A 14,982-nucleotide genomic window follows, 5' to 3' on the forward strand; every position below is an offset into this window, starting at 1 on the left:
TCACAAACCTTTTGCACGTAAAAATGTATTTTATTTTTCATTTAATTACGGAATATTTGTAACACATTTAGTTCTTTAAATTTGTGTCTGATTAGGTTGTTAAGTTTTATAAAGAAAATAAATTAATTTGCATATAAAATCTGCATAAAATCTAAATATAATAATAATAAAAAATCGATTAAACTTACGTCCAAAATTGGTTGGTCACAGGCATGGCAAATAGACGCAAAAAGCTTAGTATGGCAAGGCGTACAGTAAGGAAAATCATCTTTAGTATGGAAAGTATTCTCAGTTATAGGCTTTTTGCATTCATTACAGCAGAAATGGTCAGGATGCCATGTTTTACCTAAAGCTGTTAGCACCTGCAAGAAAGTGTTAGTAGTTGCAAAAACACGCCAAAATAAAAAAGGTTAGCTTAAAGGCCATTCTGTAAAAATCCATTAAAATGATTAAAAAAAAAATAAAACTGTCAATAAAAGTGAGATAATGTTTAAAAACCTCTATTTGATAGGTATATCTGATCTGATCTGATATCTGATTTATGTTTGTACACAAATACTACATTATTAAAATATATTTGCCCAATCTGGAAGCAAACACTTTACCGATAGTGGTTAAAATGTCTTCTTTTTCTTCTTCTTTTTATGTAGACATGACTTGGTCTGTTTTTCAATGTGCATCCAGTAAGTTGTCGTTCCATCGTTTTCATTGTCTTCCTACTGATCGTCTTCCTTTTGGAGAACCGTCTGTTGCCGTCTTTACTACTCTATTTATTGTTCGGCATATATGATTGTTCCATTTTACTCTTCTATTTCTTACCCAGTTATTGATGTTTTCCACCTTGCATATACGTCGTATATCTGTACTTCTAGCTGTGTCCCATAGTGTCTTGCGATTAATTAAGTGTTTTCATCTCTGCTGTTTCGAGCTTTCCGCAGTTAGATAATATGATGCCTAGATATTTAAAGTCCATCACTTGGTCTATTATCTGACGTTCCAGCTCCAATTTACATCTTAGTAAATTTGCTATTGCAACAGCATGCATTTTGTCTTTTTTGGCAAATTAACATGTTAAATTTTCTGGCAGTTATATTAAATTGGTGCACCATACGTTGTAAATCATCTTCACTTTGAAAGAGTAGTATTGCGTAGTCTGCATAGCAGATCTGGTCAAAATGTAAATGCAATAATTAAAGAGCTATACTCAAAACATTGTCAAAATGGAAATTTAAATCATGGTAACCTACAAGAAGCTGATGAATTTTGTAGAATTTTCAAATAAAGTACATGTACAATAGTCAATGGAACGCAGAAGGACAAAATTTTCGGACACCAACCTCGAAAAAGAAAGATTTACATAAAAATAAATTTTAATAATCCACATTTTCTGAAGTGCATCTACCAGACAAATTTTGATATAATAACTGCACTTATAACTGAAACTATTAAACACCAAGCCGAAGTTCCAGCATTTCCACAAACTAATAGTGATACTTTAGGTATATATTGTATGATTTTAACCGGATATTATTCAATATGAATGTAATAATACCAATGAAATTTAAGAGGACTAATGAACATTGAATTTTAACTTATAAGACCTCCGGAAAGAATGCTTTATCCTCTTCCTGTTACCATTCTTGATTAAGAAATATTAGTAAACGAAATAAATTTAGAAAAAGTTTCCAAACCTAAAACACCAAAATAATAAAACAAAATCTTATTAAAGACAGACGCATGTCAGTATACTATTGGAGCAGTCTTATCACAAAATTGGCATCCCGTTGCATATGCTTCATGCACCCTAAACTCCACAGAAATCAATTATTTTAACAATAAAAGGCAAATGTGTGCATACCCTATCTATTTTAAAGATAATTTAAAATTTTAACAGAAAATAGACCTCTGCAAAGCCTAGCAAGACTAGCAAGGGGCTATCCGATTATACGGGTAAATATCACATGATATCCCTGTAAAGGAGCTAATTGTCTTTTATGAAAAGCAGCCGAATTAAAAAATGCAAAATAAAAAACAAATTTCCGAAACATTATCAAACAATGGAAAGATAAATATTATATCAGATATTCAAGTCAGACCTCCAGATATTAATCAAGGAGAAAATCAAGATAAAGATGAAAAAACAGTACAAACATCAGCCGACAATCTCATTCTAATATACCAATCAAGTAATGAATTTGTACAAAAACGAAGTCTTATTAACTACAGGAGAAATAAACAAAACAAAAATTAAGAAAAAAAAATATTTGAAAATATTAAAATAAGATTTTTTTTGTTCTCTCAAAGGAATCTGCAAGAATAAATGGTGAATTTCATCAAAAACTATATAGGTCTAAAGAAATTATTTGCTTCATAGTTCAGACCACCACTTTCATCTGAAACGTTTGTTATTTCACTACAAAATAACTTCAAAAACTCTGCATTTAAATTATAAAAATTGTGATGCAAATGAGTTTAAGATGCCATTAAGTTCAAGATATAATGAAAATATGAAGAAAACAAGGGACGGAAGATCAAATAGAAGTAATGATAGACCAACAAAAAATAATACAAACAAATTCATACAAATACTTAGGAACAGTAATCAACAACAAAGGAAACATCGAGGACGATCTTAACAAAATGGAAAAACACAGGAAAACTATTCCAAGCACTAAATAGAGGGTTCCTTAATAACAAAGAAATATCAACAAAGACCAAGATAACAGTATACAAAACAATATATAGACGTACAGTGACATATGGAGCAGAAAATTGGATATTAAACAAAAGACATCAGAGCAGAATTCAGGCAGCAGAGATGAAATACCTCAGAAGAACGATAGGAGTAAAAAGAACTGATAGAATTAGAAATGAAGAAATAAGAGAACGACTCAAAATCAAACCGATACTCGACTCAATCAAGGAGAAAAAATTGGCATGGTTCGGACATCTAACCCGGATGGACAATAATAGACAAGTAAAAAGAGTGTGGGACGCCAAACCAATAGAGAAGAACAGAAGAAGAAGACCCGTTAAAGAATGGAACAGTGACATCTCGCAGATACTGCAGAGTAAGGGTAAGACTTGACAGGAAGCAACACAGATGGCATCCAATAGGAAGGAATGGAGAAAGTTCGTTAAGAGCTAGAACACCTCAGAAGACTGTCAAATTTTGTAATTTAATGAATTGTATTTTAAACGGCCCAACACCGAAAGGTACAAATGGGTCTACTGATAAAGTAAGTAAGTAAGTAAGTTCAAGATGCTATTGACCTAATATGTCTGAAGATCTAGAACAATACGCCAACAATTGTCAAATATGATTAAAACATAAATACGATAGGGATCCACAAGTTAAAAAACTCACCTTTACAATAATCTCTGCTAAACCATTGGATTATATTCATATGGATGTACTTAAAATACCGAATATATATTTTTTTAAAATAATTGATGTAGTTTTACGACATGTATGTAGTGTAGCGTAAACTGACTTTCAGTGGTCGAAGGTTTATTAAATTTCAGTACACACCGTAGATTATCATTTAAATTAACAACTGGTTCCAGTATTGAATTCAAAAATGAGGACCTAGAAGATATTTAAAGATATGAGTAAATATTTACGTATTTATAAATTCTCTGAAATATCAGAAACAACCAACAGCAATAACAAAATTTATAAACAAAAGTTTGTCGTGCCATCTGCTATGAGGGACACAAGTAACTTTTTCAAATTGAAAATTAATTTTCGCTACTCACGTTCCGATCCTAAAACCTAATACTAGCGACTATCACATCGACCCTATAATTCGAAACAGACAGATGTACACACCTACCTATCCTTATTTGGTACGATTCTCAAAGAAACTCACTTACAAAAACAAGAATATCCTAATTTAGAAGACGTATACTACTGCAAAGAAGATTTTATTTTATACCAGATTTATACCAGAAGACAGTTGTACCTTGCGTCTCCTCGATGGTCATAGTTTGCCAATTTATTTACCACTGAACCACCTCAAAAGAATCCATTATCGAACAAGTTACCAATAATAAAGTATACATCTACAACTGAATAAGTCCAGACTAAATGTAAAAAATTTTCGAAGCATAAAATCATCCCTCATCTAAATACCCGAAAACAGTGAAGTAATAATCAAAATTCATCATGGAAAAGCTCTCACTCTACCAAAAACAGAATATTTGTCTACACAAAATCAAAGACAACTTTAAAATCCAAACATCTATACTATATCAGCCATCAACAAAGAAGACATTGCATTAGTCGAAGAAGATGCCGGAGACAAAGGATCTCAAAAATAACCCCATTATCTTTCAGACTTCAGACAAACTGCTTTTGTTTTGCTCTCCCAACTCCTTCTATTGATCTCTATCCTTAGCAACATACTTCCAACTTATTCCGGCTATTCTTTTTATGTCTACTCATCTCATCTGTGGTCTTCCTCTTGGTCGTCTACTTTTGTATGGTCTCCAATGTGGCATTGTGCATTGGGGCATTTCAACATTGGTCTTTTTGTCTAGCAGAGTGACCTATGAATTTCTAATTGAGTTTGGCAATTTTTTTTGTGATATCCTGAACTTTTGCTTTTGATCTTACCCAGTCGTTCCTCTTTTTATCTGCCTGTCGTATACCTCACATTGCTCTTTCCATTGCTCTTTATGTTGTGATCAGTTTATTCATATTTGCCTTAGTTAGGGTCCATGTTTACACTTTACTCCTCAAGTATTCAGGTCTTTTGCAGTTTTTTTTTATTCAACTTCTGTCCTAGTTTCGATTTATAAAATTTAATACAATTATTATTATTAATTCGTATAATTTTGTATTTTCGAAATAAACTTATTTTTAAAAATTGTTTCTCGTAAAATAAAAAAATAATTCTGGACATATGCTGTGAGTCATCATGTTTTTTAGTTTTGAAATTACTTAAATCAGTTTTTTGCCACTCTTTACGTCAGCGGTTCACCTGCTTATAATTAATTATTCATCTATTGCACTATTTGCCCGAAGTCTCCCCAATTGTCCTGATCGTTTTATTTATTTTTTTTTATGAATTTAATTCCCTTTAAGTTATCTGTATGTTACTGTCTTTATTGTACTATAGCTATTTAAATTTCGTGTTTTAAGAGGTTGGGTAAGATTGGGCTTAGAAGATTTTAAACAGTTGTGTGGAAAAATTAATATCTAATGTATTTTGGATTCCCTAATTTACTTTTTTTAACATTATCTCTGCTCAATAATCAATCAATCTTAAATTGATATTTTTTTCGTTTAAAAATCAAGCAACAAAATTTTAATTCAGCCTTTTCTGTATATTTAAAAAGTAAAGTATTTATCGTTTTCTTCCACATTTTTTTCAGTTTACTTATAATTGAATTCCATACCCAAATCGATAATGCAAGGATATAATTGACATCAATCAAATTACGCAATTATTATAGCAGAACAATTCGACAGATAAAAGATTGTTTGAAATCAATTTTAAATAAAATTTGTATCAACTCAACGGTAAAATTTTGCCGTAAATGAAATCAATTTTTGGTTGAGTTTAGTGGAAGCTGGGGAAGGTAGTAAACTTTTTTACATCTTTTTTATGGTCCGAAATTGACGTTCTCAGCAAAATTAAACTTGTTCATCTCGTTTTTTAGATCAAATCGCTGACGACTGGACTATTTGGAATGATTCTTGTTATTTTTCCCTAATTTGAATTTGTTGACATATATGTCTGCTTCACGTTGTAGACTAGTGAAACTTATAGTTAAAGAATTATGGACCATTGACTATTATTTTTAAAACTTTCTTGTTTTTACAAAAATTTAAGTGACCATTATATGTAGTTGTTATATTAATGGGCCATATAATGATCACCAAATTCTCTCTTATTTCTTATGTATATTGTTAAAACTAATTAATTACTAGAAGCTTCTGCTGCTAATATTTCGATAAATAATTTACTTTTTAAACTAATTTGACAGAATGTTGCTATAAGATTATTTTTGAAGCTTTTAAGGCACATATTAAATGAAATGGTACTTACTCCTCCTTTGACCTGCTCTTTGCACTTGTGGCAAACTTTGGGTTCGGTAGCAGCTGAACTCTAAAAAGAAAATAAATTGTTAGGTACCGTATTTAAACTATGAGTCAAATTCTAAAAATATTGAGAAATTTTGTTACCGTCAGACGTAAATATATAATATAGAACATAAAGAGGGACTAAAATTAATAAAAAAAAAGTATTAGTTTCTGTACGATTAGAATGGTTTAAGACCTCAGTTTGACGGAACGAGTACATATTACATCACAAGAACTGGAGCGCCCTGAACCAGGACTATGTCCTGAAGATGACTCAATAGAGGAATTCGAAAGCTCAATGTAGTCAAAACCGATGCAGAAACTGAGTAAGCTTAATATGAATATTACAACAATAATAAATTCATCCAGTTCTCATCCATTCTATAGTTTTACAGTGGAGTCTTAGAGCATCATCGATGTTCTGAATATTTTCTTTAAATTATTGCCACCAAGCAATTCAATCACACTACATTACATCTCTTATTCAACTCTAATATTCCTTTGTTCTAATGGATTGTGTCTGAATTATCACTAGTTGCTCAGTGTAACGTGTAGTTTAGATTTTTTGCAAAAGGTTTTGCATTTTTCGCAATTTATGATCAACTATCGACATTATATTCTTTATATTCTTATTGACAATTTGTTGGAATATCATATATCCGTAATATTTTGCATCTAGTCACATCTTAAAGCCAATTTACAACTACATATACTAATACTTATATAGATCGGTAGGTACTTTGTATTTTACGTCGTCCAAAACTTGTTCCATGCTAGTTGGTATTTAATCTAAATATATACTGAGCTTACAGAATTTGTATACTGTGTACTAGACAAGGCTGATATTATATCAACATAATGAGATGAAATTATTGCCGTAAATACGATCTAAAATCCGCCAATATCCAATAAAATCCAAATAACACAAATTTAAGTTATAGGCTATAAAAGTAAAAATACTGAAGTCGTTTGACATGAAGGAGCAGAAAATATAAAAAGTTTTTAAATCAGTCGATCTAATAAGTAAAGTAGCTTAAAATATAATAAAAAGGTTTGATCTGTTATGTTACAGGCAATTAATTTGATTACAAACGACAACTTGTTAAACAATGTTTTACCAACAAAAAGATTTTAAACGTATAAATATTGATCTGTTCTATTAGAGTTATTATTCAAACCAATTTGTACACATGTCTGATAAACTTAATATTTATTGTTAACATAATATTTTAAATACTTTTATATTTGAGGAACAATTTAGTCTCATTAATTCCCGACACTGAACGGACTTAAAATATTAAATTGATTTTCACGGTTTGTAGTTTCTCGTATTAAAACTTTTAATTATATATCTATAGAAACAATGTTTGTTTAGTAATAGTATTAAACTTAAAAAATAATAAAAAACATACCATTCTAGCAAATTATATGGTGCACTAGTTATTGCGAAAAAATTTTGAATGACAATTATCTGACGTTTTCAAGATGCGTAAAACTCGGACCAAGTCACTAGACAAGAACCAAGGAAACTGAGCCCATTTTACTCTATTACCATAATGACAATATTGATCAGGGTAGGTTCAAGGGGGCGTGGTTCTTACTGATGAATATCGAAAACACGCACTATTATGTAGGAGTGTAAGAGGAAAAATTCTACCGCAATTTTATCACATAATAAAATAAATGTAAAAACATTTATTTTGATTTATTTTAAAACTAACACAAAACGCGAATATTTTTCATCCATAACTAACAATACAAAAAAAATTATTAAAAATATAACAAATGTTTTCACCATCATTTTTATATGAACTTTTGCTCGCTATAAAAAGATATTTTCATGGCTTGAACAGTTTCGGGCACCTGTGATCTCAATGAGGGCGTAAAAAAGCTAAACTCAGACTCACATGTGTCACTCAGATATTATCGTCAACGCCAATTAACACCTGGAACATGTTTTTTTAGAAGTTGGTAAGGCAGCAAACATAGATCCGCATCCGATAATATGCCTTCTTAACAGTCTAGATCTTTTGAAATAAAACATAGAAGTAAGGTCTATACAAAAGATTGTTCAGATGGAAGTGTGAAAAGGTTAACGAGACAAATTAACCCCTTTGAAATCTACAATCATTTTGTAAGAATTAATTCTTTGAACTCTGAAAAATTAAAGGTAAATATCGAGCACAATTTTAATAATCAAATCTGGCCCAAGTACTTTCGCTTTCTACAGCATCATCAGGGACATTTCGTCAAATTTGGGCTATCCAGCAAGCGCAGAATGTAATAAACATGAAATTAAACATATCATTCATTCTCTCATAATCATTCTCTCTCCTGTTGCCGACAAGAATGTAGCGTAGAATAATTTTTAAATAATTTTAAACTGTTTGTCCTTGTTTTAGTGTAGTGTTATGTACAATTTATGTTGCTTTTACTTCTTATAACTAATGTTGTCTGTACGTTATCTCCTCCATACCTCTGCTAGATTTTATTAATGACCCTACAAGTCTTTATTGAAATCTTGTCGTCTGCACTTCTGTCTGTCTGACTATATGTGCAATGGTTTGTGCGAGTCGTTGTAGAGTCTTGAAATTTTTATATACAATGAATGTTGGTCTTGGTAAAGAGAAGTATTTGGATCAATGAGTCATAGGTCACCTAGTTACAGATAACTCCGGATAGAAAGTACGCAGAAACTTGATACATACATAGTTTAAATATTATGTTTATATGGGATTCCTCCTCCTCCTAAGTGCCTTCTCTGTTGAGGTTGGCGATCAATATGGCAAATTTCTCTCTATTCTGGGCTTTATCAATTAATTCATTTCCTTTTGTGTGGGTCCAATCTGTAATGTTTCGTAGCCAAGATTTTTTCTTTCGTCGTATGCCCCTTTTACCTTCAATCTTGCCTTCTAATATTACCTGGAGCTGCTCAAATTCCCTATGGCGCATTATGTGTCCTAGATATATGGGATATATGGGATTGAGGCATAATTATTGGTTGTAATATAAATCACATTTTTATTAAGCCAATAAACATAATATTTAAATTTAAATAAAGAAAGTATTTTCAGAATAATATATAGTTTCTTTAGAACGTTTTATGATCTTTGGAGTAAAAAGACAAAATTTGCAAAAATATACGTTCCGAATCGTCCAGTTGCATCAGATCCATAAATGTGTAAATTGGTAGAATTCGGAGGGTTAAAAGAAGTTTGTTCAATTTATTAGTTTATCTCGTTTATTTCGCATCGATACTTCGTTGTATCAGTCTATGTTGATTTGGTTCCCTTTTTCTTTTAATTTAATATACACCAGTCTATCTGAGAAAAATTATTGATTTCACATAAAAATCTTATACAGAAATCTGAAAGTTATATATGAGGGGAACTTCATAAAAAATCCGTCAAGACGTAAAGCTGATTTTGCTTTTTTTTAACAATCTTATAAAGTGAATAAATCATTGTTTGCCTATAAAATTTTTCTTGTGCATTTTAGAGAAAAATAGTTTGATTAAAAATTGTAGGTCTTAAAAAGTTCTTCAATTTGTGAGTTTCTAAATTAAAATACTTTATTAAGATAGTTGCAAAAATCCTAATTTTTGCAGTAATTTATAAATGTTAATAACTTTGTTTTTTGCATAATGACATCTAATATAGCTACTCACAATTGTGTAGCAACAGACAGATCGACCAAATAGTTTATAAGTTATTCAATTTGTTTATCCCGGGGAGCGCTTACTTAAACAAGTGTTCTTGCCCAAACAGTCACTATACCGGTATTCTGTAAATTGCAATCGATTCCTTAAAGGCTCATTTTTAAGATATATTAAAAAAACATTTTATTAAATTTGATATTAAAAAACAGTTTGAAAAAGGTCTGACTTTTTAGCTTATAAACAATTATAATAACTTTAACATCTTTTATGTAACACACTTGTGAGTGGGCTCATCGAAGAGATGGTTAAAAACACACTAAAAAAAAACAGAATTTTCTATGACCACTAGAAAACAAGATAGCATTTTTTTTCTTAAAATCATATTTCTATTGTTTATTAACATTAAGAGCTGAGTATTTAACAGATCATAAACGAAGATATATATTTTATGATCAATTATATAGATTTTATATACCGAGGAAGAGTAAAATATTGCAATCCGTTAAAATATTGGTACTCACTACAATTGCTACTCATTGCAACTACAAAAATATTATTTATACTTATTAGCTACCTATCTTTATTAAATGTAGTTATAATAAAATAAATTATTTTATTGACAAAAAAAGCTATAAAATTAAATAAATGAATTAAATGTATTGTATTAATTTTTAATTTAAAATTATTATTATATATTTATATAAATATTATACACTTATCAATAAAATGTAAATATTTCTTACGAAATAATAGTAAAACTTAATAACTTTTTTATGGAAAAATTTAATTAATTTATTTTTCCGGGAATTTCCGTGAGGTGAAAATATAACAATTCTTATTATTTTGTTGAGCTATCCTTAATATTGCAAATTTTGTCAGCGAGCTTCAATTTGAAGTTTCATTCTAAAAAAACGGAGCTCAAGCAATTATCTCCTTTACTTTTCTGAGGCATTATTTTACGAGTACCATCATTTTAACGGTTTTTTACTTATCATTTCTTTACTAATATACCATTTACGACTCGGATCATAAAATATAGATCTTCTTGCAGAATCCGTTCAATTTTCAGCTCTTAATAAACAGTGGAAATATGATTTTAAGATTAAAATGCTAACTTGGTTGCTATTGGTCATAGAAGTTTCTGTCTCTTTTTAGAAAGTGTGTTTTTTCACCAGCTTTTGATTAAGCCTACTTATAAGCGTGGGGCATAAAAAATATTAAAGTTATTATAAATGTTTATAAGTTTAAAAGTCAGCCCTTTTCTAACTGTTTTTTAAGAAAAAAAAATGAATAAAAAGTTTTTTTTAAATACCCTAAAACTGAAGCCTTAAAAAATCAATTGCAATTTACAAAATACCTGTAGAGAGACTATTTGGACAAAGTGGACAGTTGTTTAAATAAGCGCTTTCCGGGATAAACAAATTAAATAACTTTTAACTAAACGATTTGGTCGATCTAGTTAAAATTTAGCACACTTTAATAACTCATTAATTACCATAATTGTAGGTAGCTATATTACATGTCGTTATGGAAAAAAGTTATTAAAATTTATAAATTACTGCAAAAATATTGGTTTTTTTCTTCAATTTTCTCGGTCAATTGTTTACGTATTATAATTTGGATACGTTCAAAATAACAGAACTTTAAAGTCTACAACTTTTATTTGAACCATTTTACACCATTATTACCATTATTATAAGAAATGTTTTTATAGGCAAAAAATATATTTTTTTTTAATTTTTAAGATTGTTTAAAAAAAAGCAAAATCAGCTGTACGTGTTCACAGATTTTTGGTCAGCTACCCTTCATATACTTTTTAGAACCTTCAAATATCTGTATAGGATTTTTACGTAATATCAGTGATTTTTTCACAGTTTTTCGCGTTAGACCAAGCTAGCCAAGCTTGGTCTAAGGCGAAAAACTAGTTAGGCAAGAAAAAAGTTTAAAAAAATTTTTAGACAGATATTTAAAAATTTTAAATGATATGATAAGGGTAGCTGATGACAATAATGTGAAGACATGCAGCTAATTTTGCTTTGTTTTTTGTTAAACAATCGTAAAAGGTGAAAAAAAAAATAGTTTTTGCCTATAACACGTTTCTTACATTTTCATATACATTTTAGAGAAAACCGGTAACTTAATTTTCATAGATCATAAAATTTTCTTTTATATAAAGAGTTTCAAAATTAAAATATATAAAGAATTGACCGAGATAATTTCAAAAACCCTTCTTTTTGCAGTAATTTATAAATGTTATTAACTTTGTTTTTTATATAATGACATAGAATATAACTAATAAAAATTATGGCAGCTAATAAGTTATTAAAGTAAGATAAATTTCAAATGGATCGACTAAATGTAGTTTAAAAGTTATTCAATTTGTTTATCCCGGAGAGCGACTATTTAAACAACTGTACTTGCCCAATCAGGCACTTTAGAGGTATCTTGTAAATCGCAATCGATTCTTTGAGGATTACTTTTTAAGGTGTTTTAAAAAAAACTCAAGGTTTTATTAAATTTGTTATTCAAAAACGGTATGAAAAACGGCTGACTTTTTAGCTTATAAACATTTATAATAACTTTTATATTTTTCATGTCACACGCTTGTAAGCGTGACTCAGTGAAAATCTGTTGAAAAGACACACTTTAAAAAAAATCAAAACGAACATGACCAATAGGAAACAAGATTTTATTTTTTTCTTAAATTATATTTCCATTTTCCATTTCCATTAAGAGCTGAAACTTAAATAGATTGTAAATAAAGATCTAAATTGTATGATCAAACTTATAGATGGCATTCGTTGAGCCTCCTTACAACTATGGGACATTAAAATGTGGTATTTACTCACACAGGTTAACAAAGATTAAATAAAGAAAAAGTTTGATTTTTTATACCCAATTTCTTGACTGAAATTAATATTTCTCGAAAATATTGTGTCTTAGAATAAGCCTACAACGATTCTGTATTAATATCGATTGAATTCTATTTTCAGATTGTGAATCATGAGGAAATTGTGGTGAAATTGCTCCAGTTGGTACTGGAAATGAAGGAGAGGAAAAAAGATGACTGCGATGAAAACGTTCAAAGGTGAGGAGTATGAGTGATTAATTGCGTTGATGGCCGCGATAAAATAGAGCCGGGAAGTTTAATCATGATATAAATTCTAATGTTTACTGTAATATACAGAATGTCCTTGGCATAATAATTTTAGAATATGAAGAATTGAATGAAACGTAGATGTCGACAAATAGTCACGAAAAATACAGTAGACAAAAGTCTTTTGGTAGATTAAAATTCATCCAGACCAAACAATTTAATCAAACAAAAAATTAAGTCGATAAATGGACTAAAATAAAAGACTAAAATATAATAAAAGAGAATATCGAACAGTCCAAAAATATAATCTTATTAAAAAGGTAATTAACCTGAAAATCTGTGTATAGTTATCATCCTAGGTATATATATATATATATATATATATATATATATATATATATATATATATATATATATATATATATATATATATAGTAAAAAATAGTAAAAAATACGACCGTTGATTAAATTTGGAATATATTCAATGGTTGAATAGCAGAGGTTTTATCGGCCAATAATTGGCAAATAAAAGTCGTCAACTACTTTATTGATTTATTCGAATACGTTTCGCTTTTATTTTTAAAAGCATCATCAGTTCACTACAAATAAAAAAGATTTGAGAATATAAGTAAACAAACCAACAGGGTTCATACTTACAAAAACAATTTGTAGGGTTTTTTTATAGATGTCATAAATATATTATATTATAATATTATTATAATATGTTATAATTATATATATATATATATATATATATATATATATATATATATATAACATATATATATAATATATATAATATATATATATATATATATATATATATATATATATATATATATATATATATAAAGAAGTAAACGTTAAATAGTGGGTTTGCAGCAATAAAAAATGAAACGTGTACTCTTTTAAATTTTTATTCCAAGCTTTCGGACATTGGTTATGTCCTTCATCAGGGAGCTACAAATGTGATGAATTAATTGTTGGCGTTGGTATAATTAATTAAAAAATTCACTACTTACAAACTTAATGAGGTTGTATCAACGAATATGTATTATAATGTTGATAAAATTTATCATAGTCTCTCATCTTTTTTTCAATATATAAAACATATTTTTATGTTTAAAAATTTTAAAAATTACTGTACATCCAAAAACACTTATTTATTCTAAATAAATACATGACATTATTCTGACAAAATATTTTTAAATGTCAATTGATAAATTATTGTTTGTGTTATTATTGCATTTATCTAGTAGTAACAAATAGGAGAACATTTCATTTAGATGACCAATATCCGTTCTATGATTCATTGCATTATTATTTTGGCAAATGTAGGCCATTTCAAGAAAAAATCTTTTGGTGATGTTACTTTCCTGTTCTACTACTTTGACGTTATTATAATCTATCTGATGCCCATTTTTAAATGCATGTTTACCCAATGCACTTTTTTCAGGATGCAGTCTATTATCTGACTTGTAGGATGTAATGCGGTCTTTAAGGCATCTTGATGTTTGACCATAGTAAACTTGTTCACATGATCCGCACGGTATACAGTAAACAACATCCGTTAAAGACAAGAGTGCGGATTGGTCTTTAAATTTAGAAAAAACTTTGTTAACTGTTAGTACCGTTTTATGTGCAATTTTGATATTATTAATTGATGAAAAAATTCTACTTAGTTTCTGTCCAATGTCCTTAATGTATGGAAGAGATACATATCTAATTCAAGTTTGTTTTGGTAAAGGATCTACAGGTCCAATTCTATCTTGTGATACAGACAGATTTTCTTCGTTTCTTAAATGACTAGTTAAATTTTGTGGAGTGTTAAACAAAATTTTCTTTAGTAGTATAATTGGGTATGAGTTTTCAATGAATAGGTTATAAAGGATTTTTAGATTTTTTGTATGGAAAGCGGTATCGCTGATTTAAAAAAAATGGTGAACATGCATTTAAAAATGAGCATCAGATAGATTATAATAACATCAAAGTAGTAGAACAGTAAAGTAACATCACCAAAAGACTTTTCTTGAAATGGCCTACATTTGCCAAAATAATAATGCAATGAATCATAGAACGGATATTGGTCATCTAAATGAAATGTTCTCCTATTTGTTACTACTAGATAAATGCAAT

At 29.0% G+C, this 14,982-nt stretch overlaps 2 protein-coding genes across 6 annotated transcripts in view; one reads left to right on the plus strand and one right to left on the minus strand.

The window, feature by feature from the left end:
• Nucleotides 1–14,982, plus strand: part of LOC140439667 (uncharacterized) — a 226,478-nt gene that overhangs the window by 82,056 nt on the left and 129,440 nt on the right. Inside the window, exon 8 of the mRNA XM_072529728.1 lies at nucleotides 12,743–12,837. Within this exon, the coding sequence (XP_072385829.1) occupies nucleotides 12,743–12,837 (95 nt within the window). The remainder of the gene's footprint in view (nucleotides 1–12,742; nucleotides 12,838–14,982) is intronic.
• Nucleotides 1–14,982, minus strand: part of LOC140439669 (paxillin) — a 127,176-nt gene that overhangs the window by 13,069 nt on the left and 99,125 nt on the right. For 3 of the 5 annotated variants that reach the window (XM_072529730.1, XM_072529731.1, XM_072529732.1), the window contains 2 exons: nucleotides 6,057–6,116; nucleotides 189–362 (listed from right to left, as the gene is read on the minus strand). In XM_072529730.1, the coding sequence (XP_072385831.1) occupies nucleotides 189–362; nucleotides 6,057–6,116 (234 nt within the window). Of the gene's footprint in view, nucleotides 1–188; nucleotides 363–6,056; nucleotides 6,117–7,503; nucleotides 7,525–14,982 lie in introns of those variants that run through there. The other 2 variants (XM_072529733.1, XM_072529734.1) reach the window with 2 other exon arrangements.

This window comes from Diabrotica undecimpunctata, chromosome 4 (assembly GCF_040954645.1).
Source record: "Diabrotica undecimpunctata isolate CICGRU chromosome 4, icDiaUnde3, whole genome shotgun sequence".
NCBI lineage: Eukaryota > Metazoa > Arthropoda > Insecta > Coleoptera > Chrysomelidae > Diabrotica > Diabrotica undecimpunctata.